Genomic DNA, 22,282 nt, shown 5'->3' with positions numbered 1-22,282 from the left:
AGAGAGAGAGAGAGAGAGAGAGAGGGGGAGAGAGAGAAGAAAATGCTTCTATTCGAAAAATTATTCTCCACGACTGAGATTGTTCTTCGACGTCATAAGACACTAGATACTATTACATATCCGAAGCTCACATAAATCTTGGTAAACCAAATGATCCGGTATGGTAAAATTACGGAAGGATCAATTTCGATATGGATATGGATATTGATTATCGGAAGAATGAATTCATACTTTATGATTAAGGTGATCACAACGCGTACATGACTACTTTATCTTCGTATGTTTGAATTTATATATATATATATATATATATATATATATATATATATATATATGTAGAATATATTATATACATATGTATAGACATTTAACAATCGTTGTGTTTTTGTTCTTCTTTTTTCTTTTTTCCCTTTTTTTTTTTCTTTCTTCTTTTTTGTTATACAGATATATACGCTTAATCCAATCTACGAGAATTCATTTTAAGACAGAATTCTTTACTAGCAGTTTTATGCCATTATCCTTTCTTGTCTTGTCCCATATCCTTATCTATTTATCTATGCATATTCTATTTTCTTTCGATTATCTTTCTCTCGTAGCTTCATATTATCGGATGATTGAAAACTTTTTTATTCGAATCACGAAGGCAACATCACGTTTCAACGATCTTTCCTTCGGATACCTTCGAATATTCACACGTACGCAAATGCAAACAAAAGCGCGCGCGCCCTCCCCCCTCCGTACATATCTGTACCTTGAATATATTATTTTCTCCTTTGAATTTCGAATAATGATAATGTAAATAATATACGAAAAGAAATTTGTTTGATATGTAATATTGAATAAATAAATAAATAAATAAATAAATAAATAAATTGCGATTAGTTAAATGGGATGAATTAAAAATGTATCGTTTAAAATGAATCCCTTGTGTAGGAAATGATGAGTTTAGTTAACATAAATTTTCCCACGGCCAAAATAAACTTTATAATTAAATATTTATCGTTCAAATTATCATCATATTCGGTAAACGATTATTATTGATTTGTTTAAACAAAATATTTGATATTAATAAACAACGATAAATTTTACAATTTAATTTCATTCAGATGATATGAAAAAGGGCGTTTTCTTTTAAATAATACGTATTAAAAAATACGTATTAAAAAATAGTGATGTAACAATTTGTAACATATACATTAATAATTATACAACTTCTTATATATTTAGAAATAAATATATACGTAATATGTGGAGAATAATTTTGTCCATGTGGAGAATAATTTTATAAAGTTACCCAACAAAAATGTCTACGTGAGAATTGAGAGAAAAGAAACCGTACTTTTTTCTTTTTCCTTTTTCTTTTCTTTTGTAATTTTCTTCTTTATCATTTTCGAACTGAACGAATCGCGTTAGAAAAAAAAAGAAAAAAAAAAAAAGAAAAAAAAAAAGAAAAGTTTATCAAAACGTTTGACAACGTTATGCTATTAAAGAAAAGAAGAAACATTAGAATGTTCGGCCAGATCTCGAGGACTCAAGCCGAGTTTGACCTGGTTTCCTTCCGGTCGGTATTTTCTCTCGGTTTTCTCCACGTTTTATCGTTCTTTCTCTCGCACCTTTTTCTTTCCGGTTACTGCATACTTTATTTTAACTGAGAGATAGGAGAAAGAATAGGAGAGAAAGAGAGAGAGAGAAAGAGAGGAAGACGGAAGAAGAAATGGCTTTATATACGTTTATCCAGTCCGGAAGTGGCGGCTGTTCGTCGTCCGGTCGCGTCGCGACGCTCGGGTTCGCTTTAAATTCTCAGAGAATTTCTCAATTTATAGTTTTCCTCTTGGTTCCTGAAGTTTTCAAGGGACTACGAACAAGGTAGAAGTAAACTCTAAAGAGAAAGAGTAGACGAGGAGGAAGTTCGATTCGAAGCGAGTTTAGTTCCTTTAAGTATGATTGTAAACAGTTTTCCGGACATGTCAACCTGTTTCACTGGAAATTGCTTTGAAAATGTCACTTGATAGTTGTTTCACCATTAAGCGTTTACATGTCACGTGCAAAGATTAACGCGAAATATTATTAGAATTTTAACGATATATTTGACGATTTTTAACGTTTAACGTGATCTTTAAGATTTTATTTTTTAGATATCCTTTCTTTTCTTCTTTTCTTTTTTTTTTTTTTTTTTTTTTTTTTTTTTTTTTTTTTTTTTTTTTTGAAAAGAAAAAAAAAAGAAGAAACATTATTAATTAATCGTCTTAAAGGTTTTAAATTATCTTTTTTTTTTTTTTTCTTTTTGTTTTCCTTCACAGTTAAAACGCGAGATCACGTTATCGCGTGACTATCAAAGCTATCAAAGTGAATGCATAGAATGGTATTTATTATACAGACATTTAAAATGGATAATATTCTTATAATAGGATAATTACGTATGCATAATAAATGTGATCGCGTCGAAAAATCTAAGCATATTTTTTTTTTCTTTTTTTTTTTTTTTTTTTTTTTTGAAGAATTCGAAGATACTTCCACTTTCGAACTAGTCCAAAAGAAAATCCCTAGCGAACCAGTTACGGGAATTTATGTTAGAGAGTTTTCGCAGGGCGCCTCAACCAAGTCTACCTTTCTGGCCACCACGATACAAGCGTTCTCGTGTTTGTAGAGGTTTATCCGGAACCTTCTCGAGAACCGTCTAGGAATTCCAGTCGGAATTGCCGAGCTCGCAGTGGCTGGGCTGTCGGATATTTATGCTAAATAGGGATTTTGAAATACGATATTGCTCCCTTGCGCGGTCTCACAGCGTAATAGTAGAAACATCGTAAGAGAAGGATGAGAAAGAGGAGAAGGAGATGGAGGTCGCCTAGCATGTTCCAAAGCGAGAATACCATTAGAAAGGGAAAAGGGCCAAAGTAATTTCGGTCTAATGCGAATGAAAACGAGATATTCGTAGTTCGACGCTCTCAACCAAATGGATTTCACTTAGGAAATCTTCGTCGCGCGATCATTTTTCTTCCTTTACCTAAGTTTTCGAGTATCAATATAGGCGTGTAAAAAGAAAAAAAAAAGAAAAAAAAAGAAAAAAAAAAGAAAAAAAAAGAAGAATAAAAAAGATGTGTCTGTCTCTCCTCGCATAAATTTGCTCGTATTCATTTCATCGTACATAAAATATAGTTAATATGGGTTGTAGCTTTTTAAAACATCAAATCGATATATATGTGTGTGTGTGTACATATATATTATATATATATATATATATATATATATATATATATATATACATATATACATACATGAATCAAAATCTAAATTTTACAAAATTAAACTGCACTTAGCTTGACCCAAAAGTCGCTTCAATAAATATGCTAAAATTCAAACGTGCCTCTCGCCGCTCCTACTTACGTAAACTAATGTGCGTTTCGTGCTAACTCCTCTTATCGTTCATAGTTCTGGAATCGCTAATATAACGCGATCACGTTATTTCTCACAGTTTTGACCTAATGCCGAACACGCCCGGCAAATGACGTATTTGATTCGACGAGTAAACGATCGAATAGCTTTCTGATATATATTCTATCTGACACACACACACACACACACATATATATATATATATAAATATATATAGTTACATATACATATATGTACATCGTACCTATTGAGAAAGAGAGAAAGGGTGACTTTTTGATCTTGGAATGAAGCAAATTGTACGTCGTGACCAGACATAAAATAGTTGATTAGTTTCGGAACAGGGTATACTGAGTTGATATATGTGTGTGTGTATGTGTGTGTATACATGTAGATACGTATGTATGTTCTTGTTATACTATTGTTACTATGACAAGAAATCATCGAGAGAAGAAAATTACTCTCTCCTTCTCTCAGGTCTCTACCGTTCGTTTAAAATTTACACTTTCAATCGCAATTTGATAAGAAAGAAAAAAAAGAAAGAAAAAAAAAAAGAACATTCCACCTTTAAAACTTACCACGTATTGCAGGTTCGTCGTCGACTTGAAATTTTAACGAGCTCGCCCTTCTTGAAAACCTCAAAACGTGCCACATGTCGTCATTTAAGCCCTGTCCGACCGTCAAGCTCTGAAAAAATTATAAGGAACAAAAATGTTATATCAGTGAAAAGAAATTTATATTATTTTATTTTTCCTCGATGGATAATTGTATATCTCTATGTGATCCATTTTAATCGCAATAAAAATTAAACAATAAGTAGATTATTTTTCTTTTATTTATTTATGTTTTAATTTGAGAAACAAGTTGTTATATTTGTATTGAAATTAATTTTATATTTTTTTTTTCTTTTAATGTAAACACTTTTAAACGTATTGTTTCATAAACATTAGATTTATATATACATATATATATATATATATATATATATATATATATATATATATATTTTTTTTTTTTTTTTTATTATAACGCAATAAAGATTCTTTTTCTTTTCGTTATAACATTTGATATTATCACGTCAATCAAAGTTGATATAAATTGCAAAAAAAAAAGAAAAAAAGGAAAGAAAAAGAAAGAATAACATTTTTAATTTTCACAATTATAACCACAAAAAAATCCGTCAATCTGTCTTATAAATTTAGTATTAACGTTAAAATTATCAACAATTATTTTAATACATTATGCATCTCAAATAGAAAAAAAGAAAAGAAAGAAAAATAAAATAGAAAAAGAGGAAAAGAAAAAAAGGAATTCGTAAAATCGATCATATTTAAACATATAATAGCAAAGAGAGTTAATAAACTCGTATTGTGATGAAACGTGCGATAAAAATTGTAAGTAGAGATTTTTTTTTATAAAAACGCTTGAAATATATAAGTAATATTGACTGTTCGGGTAAATCCAGTGTTAAACTAGAATCATTTAAACTTCAAGTTTATCGATAACGACGTAACACTTGTTAAGTGATAATGTTACAACGTAAGAATGTACGTAAGAGAGAGAGAGAGAGAGAGAGAGAGAGAGAGAGAGAGAGAGAGAGAGAGAGAGAGAAAGAGAAAGAGAAGTAGAGAAAGAGAAGGAAGTGGTGAGAGTAATCGGTCGTTAAAGAATGAAAGGAGGTCGTTAAATATTTTCCAGGTCCTTTTATCGGTTGGCCACTTTACACGTTCGCACGATTCTCGGATTATAGGTATTATTCGTTGGAATATTCGTTGGCTCGTAGTCACTCGCTTACATTATTTGTCGGAGAGAGCTAGTGGCGGATTAAAGGGAGGTCGCGGCGTTATCGCGTGCTGAACGGCGAACGTTTAATTTCCGTTCTCTGATTTTTACCGATATTCCTCGTTTACATGCGCCCAATGCGTCTACCTGCTACGTATATATGTATATTGGTATATGTATCTATACAAACATATATATATATATATATATATATATAAATATATGTATGTATGTATGTATGTGTGTACGTATCTATGTCTCGACGTTTGTTGAATTGGTATCGCTGATGCGCTTTGCTTAAATGCCGAGGAAATTCCTATGGAGAAATTCACGATTGAAATTTCATCGTCCAAAAATATTTCAATCGAATTATGATGATGATAATAATAATAATATTTTTATTATATATATAATAATTATTATTATTATTTTTATTATTATTATAAAAATGAATATCAGAGATCTGAATTATTGTCACGCATTGACCTGTTAAATTCCTCTGATGAATATTTTATTTAATTAGTCAACTTTAAGAATATCGTTCGTTCTTAAAAAAGAAATTAAATATTTTCTATATTAATAAATATATTATACTATGAATTTTAATAAGTAAGTATATAGGATTGTCATCCTATCGTTAATTTGTTAACTCGGATTAATTTTTTAATTAGTTCCAATTAACAAGGGTATATAATTAATTCGTAATAAAAACAATACATCAAAAAGTGATACAAAAGAGATAGATAAATAATGTGTTCCGCAATGAAAAAGGATCTACGTAAATAATACAGTTAGTCTTTTATCAGGAATGCAATTAAATTTTTCTAACGAGCGAATACATAATTCGTTTACCTTAGTTAACAAGTTAACAGGGTATTACGGTACTTTAGTTTTTGCTTCGTTAATAATAAGAGAGATTAGTTAGAGAAGAGTGATTCATTAATTGATGGATATAATTACAATGGGAAAGATCGAAGTTAAAAATTATCCTTTTCTGATGCTTCTTTCTTTCCTTTCTTTTTCTTTTTCTTTTTCTTTTTCTTTTTTTTTTTTTTTTTTTTATTATTATCCAGCAGTTTAAAACTTGATTAAGGCCATCATAAAACATTGTTCCGAAATATATACGAATCTCAGTCAGTGTGGCCAATAAAACGTCCATCTTATATTAGAGGATGCTCGATAACAGTGACGTAGAGCTGACGTTAGGTGACAAACGTGCGTCAGCCGGTGGATGATACATGAGCATCGTGTAGCCCACGGCGTTGTGGCAGGCGGACAGCCGTTGCAGGAACAAACAGATAGTGACGAGTTGTCCAAATTTATGAGGGTTTAACCAAATGAGACTGGTCGTTCGTGAATGGTTTGTCGATGGCTACTGTTTACCTTTAACTTTACCAATCGATGTTGATGTTGTTAAAGCCAATGAGAACTGGCCATAAAATATCGTCGAGAGTTTTCATACATTGTAAATTACATTGAAAGAATTTAATCGACGTAATAATAAAGGATGACTGTTAATCCCGTTAGAGAGAACGATGAGTAAACGTTACATTGCGTAAATACAATGTGAATATTTTCGAAGAAAATCATTTCGAAAATCTATCGATTAGAACATTTTGCGTTTGAACGTTGATTATGGTATTATTATTATTATCATTATTATTATTGTTATTATTATTGTTATTGTTATTATTATTGTTATTGTTATTATTACTATTATTATTAACTTTTCATAAAACGTTATTCTCAGATAGATTCTCTCAAAATTCATTCTCGATGAATTTGGAGGTCATGCGGGAAGTGACACTTCTTTTTTTCCCTTCTTTTTATCTATCTTTTTTCCTTGCCAAAAAATATCACTCAAATAAAATGTCTTCTCTTTGTTCAACAATTTATCGGGCCATTCTCGTTTCTATTGTTTTTCATCAAACGTTTCGATATACGCGCTATGGATTGATGCGAATCAAACACGGTTATTAACTTGTTAACCAAAAAGATTTTCGTTCGATGAATGTGAAACGTAGGAAAATTTATTTTGATTGAAAATAAATAAATCGTATCGTTGAAGAAAGGAAGTTACGGACGAATAAATAAATAGTAACGAAAATAAAGAAGAATAAAATGGCAATGATTTTTTTGTACTTGCTTCTTTTTTTTTTTGCTTTTTTCTTTTCATTTTCTTTTTTTTTTTTTTTTTTTTTGGATAAAACGAAACGTAACGATTTATTCGTATAGATCGGTCAAGTTTGAATTTGTTAAATAAATATCCATATTAAAATCTATTTTCATATTTCCAACATAATTTTTTTAATCTCTATAGTTAATCATACAAAAGTAATAAAACAGATTTGTTCTTGAAGTTCTACATAGCCTTGAGCGATTTCGATAGCTCGTTTTGTTTCGTTCGCACGTTTTATTTCGATTATGAATTTTACGCGCGCCTATATATACATATAAATATATATACATATATATATATATATATATTTTTTTTTATATATACATATATAATATATATACATCCAATACGTTCATATGTCATTCGTTCTCGTTCGGTTTCGATTCTGTTAAATTTTCGTTTAACATCGCGACTGCCTCGGGTATTACGACAGGCAGACAGCGGTAATACCTATATATTATTCTCTCTCATCTCGAATTCTCTTTAATGTTGTTCGAATTACGAACGTGCTGAATAAATCCAATAGTTTTTGTGTGGAAGCGAGAAACGAAAATAAAATTGCCGGTAGATAGATAAATAGACATCTATCTATCTATCTAGCTAATTAACTAACAGTTCTTATAAATATCATCGAGCGTTGATTTTTCAATGAAAAAAAGAAGAACAAAAGAAAAAAGAAATGGATAAAGAAGAAGAAAATGAAGAAATGGATAGCTCTCTGGATGGCTAACATGTCGCACAAAAAAGTGTTTGCCGCTATCGTTCTCGCTGTTACCTACACAACCACAGTCATCATTGAGAATAGAAGAAACGTGTGCGCACTTTTCCATGCCGAGAGTGAAATTACATGGAAAGTCTATCGGGCGAGCGGATATTACGATTTCTCTTTTCTGAATATCATTGCCGTTTCTCTCCTGGGAATAGGAAATCGCAGCCCGTTTATGCCGCATCTCGAACATCGTCTCGTCATCTACATATAGACTACGTGCATACTACTTGTATGTATATATATATATATATATATATATATATATATATATATATACATATATATAAAGAGAGAGATATTGTCTTTTCTTCGCGAATTTTATAGGAAAGAAACGAGAAAGGAAAAAAGTAAGGGAAAAAAACAATTCTTACTTTCTTACGCGATATCATTCGAAAGAGAATTGAAAGAGGCTATCAGAATTGTTCATAAATGAAAATTAGTATCTTCGATTTTACTGTTTTTCGTATACTTTTTTAAAAAACTCGAAATACACACATACACACACACGCGCGCGCACATTAACTCACACACACACATATATATACGTATAAACGAATATATGTAGTACGAGTGTGCAATAAAACAAGCGCCATCGAGTATTCCTATTTTTTTGTTTTTTTTTTTTGTTTAATTTCTCTTTTTTCGTTTTATCCCTTTCACCTTTCCCCGCTTTTATTCGCGATAGTGATCGAAGCTCGCATGGAGACTCGTTTAGTTTTATTTTCTTTTTCTTCTATTTTTTTTTCTTTTTTTTTTATATGTACATATATATATATATACGTGTGTGTGTATGTATGTATATGTTAGCATGCCAAGTGTCCACCATTTTAACGGAAAAATATTTTTCATAGCTGAGTTTGTCCATTGTGTATACATATGTATATATATATATATATATATATATATATATGTATGTATGTATATATCATATATATTGTACGTATGTAAAGACACGTATGCATATCTATATGTATATGTATATGTATATGTATATAAATAAGTTGAGAATTCTGTGAATGTTCCAAGATGAAAATTGAATTTAATATTTAACAGTAGTGACGTTTGAATTTCGATTATCTTTGAATAATCAGGAGAAACAGGTTGAAAGCATAAACTGAGATAGAGGAAATAGAGTGACAAAGAGAGTTTCTAATTTTGAAGTTTGCAAGTGATTAGCAAACTCGGACGTTTCGCCTTCGGGGTAATTCTAGAAGATAAAGCATTAACGGATCAATTATTATTCCATAGGATTATCAGAGACCCTATAGGCATATAACTATTATTGCGAGTGATTGAAATGTTATCGTGAATTTACTTGGACGTTTTGGTCACCGTTGTCCGATCGCTTCCCTTCAAATTCTAAGTTTCCTTCTGAAAATACCTTCGAATCTTAGCGTCAATCTATATACGTACATATATACATACTTACGTTACATTACATACATACATTACATACATATAGATAGATAGAGTTAAATAGCTTTCGAGTAGAGGTACTTCATCGATTTGCTTTTGGTCTTCTCTCTTAGACGTCGTCTTCCGACGTTTAACGTCCAAAAGATTGAGAACTTTGATGAACAGTGTTACTTACCTACATGTTACCGATATTCCACACTAAAGTTTGAACCCCGTCAATGAATAGAGAAATGTTCCCACGATTATCGCGATAATTTCATAGAATATTTGCTCGGTGCAATAACAATGTGGATTTATAATTATGTATATGTCTATAATCTTTGTTTGACCTACATTTCATTTTTACATATTAAATATTATTATATTATGTCTTGTTAATTAAATAATGTTTCTTTTGTTCCTTTATTTTTTCTTTTTTTCTTTTTTTTTTTTACCATCATAATATTTATTCTTTATTCTTCTTTATCCATTTATTATCCATTTATTATTCTTTATCCATTAAACTACTTTGCAAGGTTTTAATAGGATAATTTTAGTTTTTTATGGAAAGTTTAACAAATGGTTATTTACGAAATTATTTGGAATTATTTAAAAATCCATTGAGATCTTAAATCTTTACATTTTATATTAAAGTCTAAATATATGCTCGTGTGTGTAGGTTTAGGTGTGGGTGTATAAATTTCTATGTAGGTGTATGTGGGCGTGCCAACTTTATTACCGTTCGTTGTTTGCTAATGGTTAATTGGAATGACTTGAAATTTATACTAAACAATGAAATTACGTGCAAAGAGAAATCTGAAATAATTCCGATCGGATTTGATGAACGATTTAAAAATGATGGTATCGTAAAAAATATATATGTATGTATATATGTATGTTATGTATGTATGTATGTATATACATGTATTTACAAAAGAAATGAAAAAAATTGTAAAAGAATATTTAAAATAGTATTAACGATTAATGTGCGAACCACCCATATTGGTTGTATTTATCATGAAAGAGTGAAGCTGAGCTACACAGACGAATAACATGCATTCTTTTTTCATTCACTTTAATTTTTTCACATCTTTTGTTTTCAACGTTTCAAAGGTATGCATACACATTTATAAAAGTACAAGAAAATAATAATAATAATAATAATAATAATAATAATAATAATAATAATAATAATAATAATAATAATAATAGAAAAAATACATCTCTTTTTCTTTTCAAGATTTTAATTACTTCGTGATTAAAATTACGACGGAATTTTAAGGGCAAAGTTTGGATAGAAAATAGCATTAGTTACGATTTTCATACTCATGTGTTTTGCATCAAACAACGCCATCTGTTTCTGATACGTTATTTGCAAGCAGAGCTTGCAAGCTCGCGGTTGTTGTCGTAGCGAAGGCACCGAGTCAAACGAGTGTTCTTGTACGTTCTATCGTTTATGTATATATGCACGTATGTATGTATGTATGTATGTATGCATGTATGTATATATGTACGTACGTAGGTAAGTTGGTGCTGTACGTTCGAGTAAATATCAGGTGTAACTAATCTACAAAGGCGTGCGCGAGTGGCTTTGCGAAGTCATCCGATGAAACTTCCGGAAGGGAAACTTTGAGCCTCCCCCCATCAACTACGATAGGTTTAAGGGAATATTAATGCGCGTGACAAGGTAGAATATCACGCGTGCCAACTATAACGCGTGAATCTACTTCCGGCTTAGAACGAAAATGTTGCGTGTAAATTGCTATAACAAAACCAAAGAGGGAGAGGAAAAGAGAGAGAGAGAGAGAGAGAGAGAGAGAGAGAGAGAGAGAGAGAAAGAGAATGATATGAAACTAGTAAACGCATTTTATTTTTATCAACACGATGAGAAAAGTTTTACGTAACAAAAGACGGGAGAGGATAGAGAAAATATTTGACACGAATATTGAATGAATTTATGAAATATCGAAACGAATTTCCTGAAAATGTTGAAGGACGATTACCTTTAGTGGAATCTATTTCGTCCTGAATATTCAACTTTTAGAGTTCATTGAGATTTAATCGTGAATGCAGTGATTTTCATAGGAATAAGTAATTAGTAGGAAAAGAGAGAGAGAGAGAGAGAGAGAGAATATTTGGTCTGTAGAGACGCATTAGCGCGCATCTCGACCACTTAATTAGTCGTTGAAAATTTCATGCTTACATTAGGTCTCTCGCTATTTTCGTTAGATCGATAATGAACGTTCCCCCTGGTCCGACCTTTAATACATTTTTCCTACTCTTTCTTTGTTTTCTTTTCCTTTCTTTTTTGTTTTCCTTTTATTCTTTTATTTTTTCCATGAACGAATGGAATTGATTATGTGAACAATATCTGTCAGACAGACGATAGAGAAAACTTTGTCTTCGACGATCGTCTCATGACGACACGAAGACACATTTGTCAAAGATATATAACAGATAGTTCTCATTGATGAACTAAAATGTCTCGAACTTTAGTTCTCTCTCTTTCTCTCTCTCTCTCTCTCTCTCTCTGTACGTATGTATGTGTGTATGTGTGCGTGTGTACGTGTTTCGTTTATTATTATATACGTAACAAATTTTAACGAAATGTATCGATCGTCTAAAATTAGAATTAATTAAAACGAACAAAAGTTTCTCCTTTACGTGCTTGCATAAGAGAGAGAGAGAGAGAGAGAGAGAGAGAGAGAGAGAGAGAAAGAGAGAGAAAAAAAAAGAAAAAGAGATAAAACATTAATAAAACAAAATTAATATAAAAGAAAACGTCTATCACAAGTTACATAAAAGTAAATAAAACCAATAAGAATTTTTTTCTATGAAATAATAAATTAAGTAGGAAATGTTAAGAAGAAAAAGAAAGAAAAAAAAAAAAAGAAAAAAGAGAAAAAGAAAAAAAGAAAAAAAGAAAAAATAAAAAAGTAATTAGCGTAATCGATAAAATAACAATTAAAAATCCAAGATAAATCATTGGTTCTGGATAAATTATGAGATATCGATAATTGTTCCTAAAACGAGATAGAGTTTTGAAAAAAAAAAAAAAAAAAAGGAAAAGGAATACATTGAGTACAGATGTGGTGATTGTCAATGACGACGACGACGACGACGACAATGACTACAACGACGACAAGAACGATAACGAAGACGATGAGAAAAATGTAATCCTATTTACGTAAGCACGTTCCCGTTAATCTTTGTCCGTTCGATGTTACCCGCCAGAAAGAATATCGCTTTTGGTGAAGATGCGAGGCCGACGGACCGCTAAGATCCATTTACTGACTGGAACTTTGCTCCTTTGATGTATTAAGTTAACGTCCGAACAGTGTGGCGACCTACTCTTCTTCTTCTTCTTCTTCTTCTTCTTCTTCTTCTTCTACTGCTTTTTTCTCTTTATTCTTCTTCTTCTTGAACGCGCGTGCGCGCGCGAGTGAACGAGAGATAGAGAGAGAGAGAGAGGGGGAGAGGGGATAAGAAAAAAAGAGAAGAGTATGGCGCACTTTTCTAACAACGCTAAAAGTGCTTTCAACTCTTCGAGCTTGCTTGGGACGGTCCAAGAGCTACCAACGAAGATCTTCCTAAATTATGAAGAGAGACGTGGACCGGAATGCTCTCGTAAAATCGAGTTAATGCTCCTTCGAACGTTACTGCCACTTCGTTTCTTTTTTTTTTTTTTCTTTTTTTTTTTTGCTTCTTTATTTCCTTCTTTTTATTTCTCTAATACTCACTCTTTATTTATCTACCTATCTATCTATCTACCTATCTATGTGTCTATCTGTCTATCTATCTGTTTGTCTCTCTCTCTCTCTCTATATCTCTCTCTCTCTCTCTCTCTCTCTCTCTCTATCTACTTTATAAATTATATCGAACGAAAGTTTTAATTCGTTCGAATGACTTTTTTTTTTAATCTTCAAGAATACCAATAATCGATAAAATAAATATATTTTGGGTTTGCCACAAATTTTTTTATTAAATATCGTTGAATTTAATTTTCGTTAAAACAAACGGCAATATCGCTGTGAAATATTGATTTGATCATGTAATAAGAATACGAGATAATAGAATCGATTAATTAATTAATCGTATAAATGTTAAATTATTGTTAATAAAGAAATAGTATTTGGTCCGATTATATTCAATTATTTTTTAGTTTTTTAGTATATATATATATATATATATAAGATATTTCTAAATTGATATAGATAAATACTGTTTAATTAGACAAAAGATTTAATAAACTCAATTTGCGTTAAACTAATTAATTTATCATTGTCTACGCATCATAATGTCTACGTGAACTTTAATATTTATTTATTAGATCAATGCATTTGTTTTGATTAATTCAGTTGATAAAAAAGTTAAAGTTATTCTTATCTCGTTCATTCAATAATAACAACAAAAGCATACAAACATATCCGTTATATTCGTAACTCAGTACATTTCAAAAAAGATTTTAAAAACACTTTCGTAAGCTTACCTTTTCCCTGTCACCGATATGAATGAGCATTTTAGCTTTTCCCTCCTCGAGGAATATTTGCAAACGATCGCTGCTATTTTCTAAACTCGTAGCTATCAATAAACCACGTGGCCTGGTCGTTTTGAAACGTACGATAACTTCTTCGGCTTGCGTTCTCGAGTCATCCGGCATGAGTGCAGTCATTTGTTGGGTCCCATTTAAATGTAGGGTCGAAGCGTCTGAAAGAAATCAAAAGATAATTCAATCAAATTAGAAATAAATAGATCATATTCGAGAGATTTAATTTGTTTTTCTTTTACGATGAATAGAATCCGTTTGAAGTAGATATTTTTTTTTTTTTTTTTAGAATAATCTCGTTGAACGATAATATCATTAAATTTTTTATTCTTTTCCTTCATTTTTTTTTTCTTTTTTTTTTTTTTAATTTTTTTCATTGAACGAAACGTTCGTTACTAAACCCTAACCGATTTGAAATCGATGAATTATTAGAAAAAAGAAAAAAAAGGAAAAGGAAGAAAAAAAATTAAATCCACTGACGAAGGAATAAGGAATCAAAAGGAAGAGATTACTTACCCTTTCCACAAGTAGGACCGGTAAATGGTGTTCCGGTACAATCGCAATGGAATCTGTTCCAACCCTCGAGACAATATCCACCATGCATACATGGTTGTGAGGAACAATGTAGGGATGGTTGGGCGTGACAGGCTGGCCTCACGGCACCTAACAAATCGTCGTGAATTTTCTTGTTAAATCGATCTATAACACGTACTAAGACTTTCTGTGATAGTGGCCTACTCGAGTCAGATAATGGCTCCTATAATCCATGTTGAATTTAATTTTGACGAGTGCCACTCGAACGAGATGGTCCGCTACTCGAGTAGAGAGACATTCTCGTTCTACTCGAGGAAGAAGTGTATCAAAAGAAAAGAAAAAAAAAAAAAAAAGAAAAAAGAAAAAAGAAAAAAAAACGAAAGAAAAAGAAGAAGAATAAGAAGTAGAGGAGAGGAAAAAGAAAAAGAAAAAAAAAGAAGAAGAAGAATGAAACGAATGTAAAGTGCATGAGAGCAATGTTAAAAGAATAACGAAAACACGCAAGCTGCGGTGTCCGAGTGGTTAAGGAGTCAGACTCGAAATCTGATGGGCTATGCCCGCACAGGTTCGAATCCTGTCCGCAGCGAAATTTTTAAAAGGGGAAAAAAAAAAGAGGAAGAGAGAGGTGAATTTTTTTTTCTTTCTTTCTTTCTCTTATATACATTTAGAAAAAAAAGTTTTTTCCATTATTTCCTTAAAAAAAGAAAGACTTTAAATACCGAGCTAATCTTAATTGTTAATTGTTCGTGGAAAAAATAAAGATAAAGAGGAAGATTAATTTCTGCAACGTAAAAAATCAAACGTACATACATTATCGTCATTCAATATGAGAGAATTCTTATATAAAGGAATATAAATATTTTAATGTTTAAAATATCTATAAAGTAGTCACCTGAATCTTGTTGCTGTGCATATCCAGCGATGTCAACGGGATGACCATTAATAACGAGATCTCTCATGCAACCGACATAGCCTTGTCGCAATGTACCAGTCCATAGGACTGGTGGGACAGTCAATGGAGCGAAGGGTGCTCCTACTCCACCGATGTAAAGCAATCCATCCAAATCGAGTTGGGTCGAATCGCCTGACCGAAAGAAATGTACTTGATGTTCGATCAGTCGTTATGAAATTCATAGAAACGTTATGTACTTCGTTTCTTTTGAGGAATCTACGCGTAGAGGGAAAAAGGAAAAGAAAAAGAAAGAAAGAAAGAAAGAAAGAAAGAAAGAAAGAAATGAAAGAAAGAAAAGAAAGAAAAAAGGGAGAAAGCGGGAGGAGAGGGAGGGGGAAGAATACATTCGCGTTTGAAAAATATCAGATAAAATTTGTTCATTGAACGGCACTTATATGCTTCCAAATGAATTCGCAACGAGTAATAGAAAGAGAGTAGAAGGGAAAGAGAGAGAGAAAGAGAGAGAGAGAGAGAGAGAGAAATAGGCCAAAATCACTGGATTGCTAGGGAAAAATTTTTAAAGCTGACTTTTCTGAACAAATTATCGCTCGTTTAATTTTAAATGTCCGGTGACTATCGACGGTGAGAGATTGAGCACGTAGGTTGACATTTTTTGGTTTAGATTGTATTGCTCTTTTATATTTTCACAATTACTAGACAAATCAAGTAGGTAAACTCGCGATTTGTCAAATTAACGAGAAATTCGAGAGGCGAAGTAGATTCGCCCTCTCTTTTTCCCTTTTCAACGAGAAATACAAGTATCGAATAAACACGGTCCCTGTCGTTTTTTTGTATTTCTCTATTTTCGTTTTTTTTATTGCCTTTTTTTTCTTTTTTTCTTTTTTTAATTATTGTTTCAAATTTTTTTCTTTTTTTTTTTTTTTTTTTTTTTCTTTCTTTAATCATCTTTTTATTTCCTTCTTTCAAGTAAACGAATGAGAGTAAGAGGACGAAATAAAAATAATAATGAAAGAGAGAGAGAGAGAGAGAGAGAGAGAGAGAGAGGGTAGAGATGGGTTTTTAGCACTTTGCAAACATGACGCTTGGTAGACAAATGCGATTAAAAATCTAGAAACTCTTTTTGCAAGTAGACCAAGCTCGATGGTTTATAGTTTCGAAGGATGAGGGTCGATGGATAAAATAAATTTTCGAATGTCGGGAGATGTGAAAAGTTATCGATCGGGTTTGTACTCTTGATTCGTGCCAAGGAACATGGTACGGTGTTAGATAGTTCGAAGAAGAACCCATCGACTTTCTCAAGTCGGTAGGGGTTTACGTGCCGGTATTATTCAGAGAAACGCGAGCTTGACGAATGAAAGACATACCCCGGAAGTCACGGAAAGTCACGAAACTTGGTTGGTAGATATTCGGATGGTGGTTACATATACGATGGGCTCGACGTTTACAGAGAAAGTCCGTCTTTCAACGATGGCCTCGCGAAGTAAAAGACATCTTGGCGATCGTCAAGCAGGAGGAGGAGGAGGAGGAGGAGGAGGAGGAGGAGGAGGAGGAGGACTTAAAGGAATATGGAGTAAGATGTGAAGTGGTAGGTCGAGTGTGTACGAATAGAAGGATAAGAGGAGGATGAGGAGAAGAAGGAGGAGAACTGAACAACCCGATATTCCTTCTTGCTAAAGTTCGAGCGGTAGATATTATTCGAGGCGTAGACTAGTGTTGAGCTACGATGAAGGACCTACACCCGGAAACTCCAAACTTCCTGTTTATTTATAGGTTTAATAAAGCCGTAGAAAGTCCACGAAATGTACTTCGCGTCCTCGTTCGCCAGGCTCTCGAGTTTCGAAAATTATTAACGGCATTTGTTTCCCAGATACCTACCGACCAACCGTTCGGCCGTTGTGTCTTCTTCCATTGTCTCTCTTAATTAGCGAATTTATATATATATATATATATATATTTTTTTTTTTTTCTAGAAAGGAAAGAGAAGAAAAAGGAAAAAAAAAGAAAAAAAGAGAAGGAGAGAGAGAGAGAGAGAAATATTCCAAGTAGTGTAATATTTACGAAAGAGAAAGTTCTATTACAAATAGAGAATTCGAGGATCGTCGACACCATTTACGTGTATGTACCTTTAAGAGTCTTACGAAAAATCGATCGCGTTCCTCGAAGCTAGCCTAGCACTTTCACAGTGCTAGGCAGAGTTATTTTTCAGTGGTCGCTACTGTCTGGCCGAGTGAGAGCGGTTGGTTAGTTGCTCCAACAGATAAGTGTACTCGAGCATGTAACTCTGAATTACGAGTACCTCTTTTGCCCTTTCTACGTTCCCAATCTCGTCTGTCTGTCTCTCTGTCCGTTCGTCCGTCCGTCCTTCTATCTCTATCTCTTTCTTCTTTCTCTCTTTCTTTTTTCTTTTTTTCTTTTATCTCTTTCCGTTCTTCATTTCATCCTGCAACGTCGTAGTCGAGAAGAAACGAGTGTTATATGCATGCTGGAGGGATATGCTTTAGCGATAAAACACAATGTGTCCGACACAGGACATAGGGAAAAATTGATTTACGATTCGTATAAGAGAAAAAAGAAGAGGAAAAAAAATAAAAGAAAAAGAGAGAGATAGAGAGAGAGAGAGAGAGAGAATAAAAAAAGAAAAAGTAGTAGTCACCTGGTGTACGAAATTCTACGGTAGAGTCGTCGACAGTAACACGACCATCCCGGTCGACACGTCGTAGGGCCACGTCATGCCATACACCATCGTCAACTCGTTGCTTCGATGCTCTCACCTTTACGGATCCACTTCCAAGATCGGCATGGAGATAAAGGTGTCCACCTAAGATCTCAAATGCGAAGAGATCTTCCTGCGTGCGTGTACGCATTTGTATGCATGTGTTTTTGCGCGTGAGAGAGAACAAAAGAGAGAACAAAATTTATTCAAGTATTTTTTTTTCTTCCTTCTCCTGAATTTCATTGCAACCCATTGTACACTTTCATCACATTATTTTCACAATCTAATATATATTATTATCATTGTTATTGTATTTATTATTTATACATGATTATTTAATGTGACATTTGTAATAACGAAAAATGGCCCGATATATCGTTCTTTTCTTCTTTTTCTTTTATAATAAGAATCAATCGAAATTATTTTCAATATCAAAAGAGTTAAACTAAGGATAAAGACAATGAAGATTATCCATTTAAAAAGTGAAATTATTTACATCCTTAGGAGTAATGTCCTCGGGAGAATATCCTTATGAAAAATGAATCACTTTAATATGTAGCAATAAAGTAAAGATTTACTAGCTTACTTTGTAAATTAGTGCTCACTGTTTCCTAAAGTAGGTTAAAGAAAGGATGCTATTTTAAAGTTGTGACGGGTGGTCCGACATTGCCGTCACCTATTTTAAAGTTTTACCGCACGTAAATAGAATCACTAATAATCTTTACTTTATTATATTAAATCGTTACGTATATAAACATGACAGTAGAAAAATCGACCGTTACATCGTCGTTATCACAGCCCGATCGAGATAACAATGATTACGCAGAAATATGCGTAAAAAAAAAAAAAAGAAAAGAAGAAAACAAAGAAATAAAAATAAAAAACGACTATTCGATTTGTATGAAAAGAAAAAAAAAAAAAAAAAAAAAAAGAAAAAGAAAAAAAAACATCATAAAAATGTTCGGACATAATGCGAATTGACAAGTTCTTTGACAACAGAAGGATGAATATCGTATGGATTTTGAATATATTTCGAAAATTTTCGATGATGTTTCTTGTCAAAATAATCCGAACAGCATTGAACTATGGTACAATCGAAAATGCATATCCTGTCTTTGTCGGTCATAGAGACTGGCCTAAAGGTAATTTAATAACTGATGCATAAATTTTGAACTTTTCCCGACGCCTACGCGTCCTTTTCCTCTCAAGCGATGAATTCGCTTGCTCGTTTGTCCACCAATGTGAATTTTATTGATACCGGTTATAAAACTTTAGAGAATCGTTTATGAATCGGACGATTCGTTCGCTGCTCTCGCGGCAATTTATCGATTTCACGCTGGTCCTATTCGATTCTCTCGTTTTCTCTCCGTACATATTATTCCTCTTACTTATATATTTTCATTCATTCATTCATTCATTCATTCATTTTTGTTTATTTATTCATTCATTCATTCAATCACTTATTTATTTATTTATTTATTTAATAATTTTTTCTTTTCTTTTTTTTTTTTCTCTTCTCACTTCTAAATATGTATATCGCCGGGTCGAATTAGAAGATACATTTAATCAGTTTATATCAGACACGTGCAATTGTCGTACGCGTTGCAATATTGATCGATATAGATTGAACATTTATCACAAATCTAATATAATATGTATTTTTTATACGAATGTCAGTACAAAAAGTGGATCAATATCAATTCATTGATCTTCATTGATCGTAATAATTATATATATAAATCGAGTTAGTCATATAAATAAAACTGAACGAGTCTAGTAATGGAACGAAATCTTGTAATTCGATAAGATCGTAATTGATATCAATGTAATTAAGACGATGCTAAAGTGGTTATAAGATTAAGCGAGATAAATTTAATAAATTCATTTTCTTTTTCGAATAGGGAAAGAAAACGAAGTGAGAAGAGTAAAGGGATCGTTCGTGATAAAGTTTATTTTTAATTATGGGAACGAGAAATGTAGAGAGAGAGAGAGAGAGAGAGAGAGAGAGAGAGAGAGAGAGAGAGAGAGAGAGAGAGAGAGAGAGATAGATACGTACCCTCGTGTGTGCTCCGCTACGACTATACATTATTAGTCCATTCGGCTCGTTCGTGCGAATTTTGAAGGATATGCTCCCGGATTTGGAAGCTTTCCAGGGTGGAAGAACCTGAAACAAACGAGACAGATGGTTTTTACTGTGTCGCTCTTGGCTACCTCAACTAGCATTGCCATTTTCGTTGTTCCTTCCATCGTTGTTGTTCCTGTCTCTAATGTGTTGTTGATGTTGTTCCTGTTGCCGTTGCCGTTGCCGTTGCTGTTTTTTCGTCGTTCATAAGAGACAAATATTCAAAATACTACATAGTAGAACATCTCGTACGAGGAATGAAATATACGAAAGAACGAATGGCGGAGTCGAGAATTTGGCGGACATTGATTCTCGAGAATTTCCTTCTCGAAATAAATCGACATTGTGCCCTTTGAAAGATATTTGGAAGGAAAAAAAAAACAACGATACGGAAAAGCATCATTTCCATAAGATTTAAACCTAGACATAGAAATTTAATCAAACTTACATATGTAAGTCGATATATGTATAAGAGATCTATCTATGAGTAGGGAGATGTATTTATATAATACGTACGTATGTACTATAAAGAGATAGTCGAAGAGAGATTGCTAATAGAAATCTTCCATTAACCAAAATTGAAAAGATTAAAGAGAAGATATTTCCGAGAGGTTCTATATATATATGTATATATATAGAATATATATATATATATATATATATATATATATATATATATATATATATACAAATCATTCTTTATTAATGTCACGAATAAAAACTCTAATGAGTCAATTATATAGGAAGAGATATTATAAGTATTTTATATATGTAGAAATCTATTTTTATAAAGTCATACAAAAGTTATGACACTCGAACGATTACGTATATACGTTGCACTTGTAAAATATATATGTATATTTATATGTATTTTCTTTTTTTAATCTTTTCTTTTGAAAATATGTACATAGTAGGAAAACTTTTCGTTAGGATTCGAAAAACTCACGAGCGTTTTAATTATGGTTTCTTTAATGTATATTTATATATATACATGTATATATAATACACACACATACATACATATATATATATATATATGTGTGTATGTTACGAAAATATGTAGACACACGTTGCTAGTTTAAAACGCACACTAAATATACTTCCATTTCATTTCTATCTTCAATATATAAATATATGTGTGTGCAAAGTATATATATATATATATATATATATATATATATATATATATATATACTTTGAAGCTCTCGTAGCAGGGACTCTTTCAAAGAAATTCACGGTGTATACATAACACAGGACGGCTCTCGAATTTAAATGTATGTGTCTCGTCGTCATCGTCGTCGTTGTCGTCGTCGTCATCGTTGTCCTCTTGAATATCTTTTTAAAACACAGCTAACACATAAAAAGTTATATTTTCATACTTAAAGATAAGATATTCCATTGTTCAGTACTGAGATCGAAGTAGAAAAAGCATAACTTTTCCTTCCTTGGTTGATCTTTGTTATTTCGTCATTATTGCGATGATGATAATGATGACAATGACGATGATGATAATCTTTATTATACTCGTTGTTCTTTTTTCTCTTCAAATTGGAAATCTTTACGTTCAATATTTTTTCTTCTTTCTCTTTTTTTCTCTCTCTCTCTCTCTCTTTCTCTCTCTCTCTCTTTCTCTTTTCTTTTTTTTCCTTTTTTCTTTTTTTTTTTTTTCTTTTTTTTTTTAAGTCAAAATTTCGGACACACGTCAAATCTAAAACGTGTCACGTTTAATATTCTAACACGCACGTCTTATTAAAAATGCAATTTCAATGAATCGGAAACGAACTGTTAGGAATAGTTAATTTAGCGATTCTAAACGTTTTTCCTTTCGACTTTCAAAGTAATCATTTAGAATTTTAAAATTTTCTTTTGATAACGAACTCATCCATGGTCCAAATATTCTATGATATAATGAAATAATTCGAAGAATATAGGAGAAGGA

General features: G+C 32.0%; 1 protein-coding gene and 1 non-coding gene across 12 annotated transcripts in view; one reads left to right on the top strand and one right to left on the bottom strand.

Annotated features, from left to right (window-relative positions):
* Nrx-1 (neurexin 1) overlaps window positions 1–22,282 on the bottom strand; it is a 261,548-nt gene that overhangs the window by 71,656 nt on the left and 167,610 nt on the right. For all 11 annotated transcript variants that reach the window (XR_014982659.1, XR_014982660.1, XM_035876972.2 and 8 more), the window contains 6 exons: window positions 20,278–20,385; window positions 18,162–18,354; window positions 15,488–15,679; window positions 14,578–14,724; window positions 14,005–14,222; window positions 3,969–4,077 (listed from right to left, as the gene is read on the bottom strand). Coding sequence is in view for 9 of the 11 variants with exons in the window: in XM_035876972.2 (XP_035732865.2) it covers window positions 3,969–4,077; window positions 14,005–14,222; window positions 14,578–14,724; window positions 15,488–15,679; window positions 18,162–18,354; window positions 20,278–20,385 (967 nt within the window). In the remaining 2 variants the exon portion in view is untranslated. The remainder of the gene's footprint in view (window positions 1–3,968; window positions 4,078–14,004; window positions 14,223–14,577; window positions 14,725–15,487; window positions 15,680–18,161; window positions 18,355–20,277; window positions 20,386–22,282) is intronic.
* On the top strand, window positions 15,100–15,181 carry TRNAS-CGA (transfer RNA serine (anticodon CGA)). The gene has a single exon. It is a non-coding gene; the product is annotated as a tRNA-Ser (tRNA).

This window comes from Vespa mandarinia, chromosome 10 (genome assembly GCF_050613455.1).
Source record: "Vespa mandarinia isolate Hongniang chromosome 10, ASM5061345v1, whole genome shotgun sequence".
NCBI lineage: Eukaryota > Metazoa > Arthropoda > Insecta > Hymenoptera > Vespidae > Vespa > Vespa mandarinia.
The sequence above is the reverse complement of the archived record's forward strand: the minus strand, read 5'-3'. Positions and strand labels throughout refer to the sequence as shown.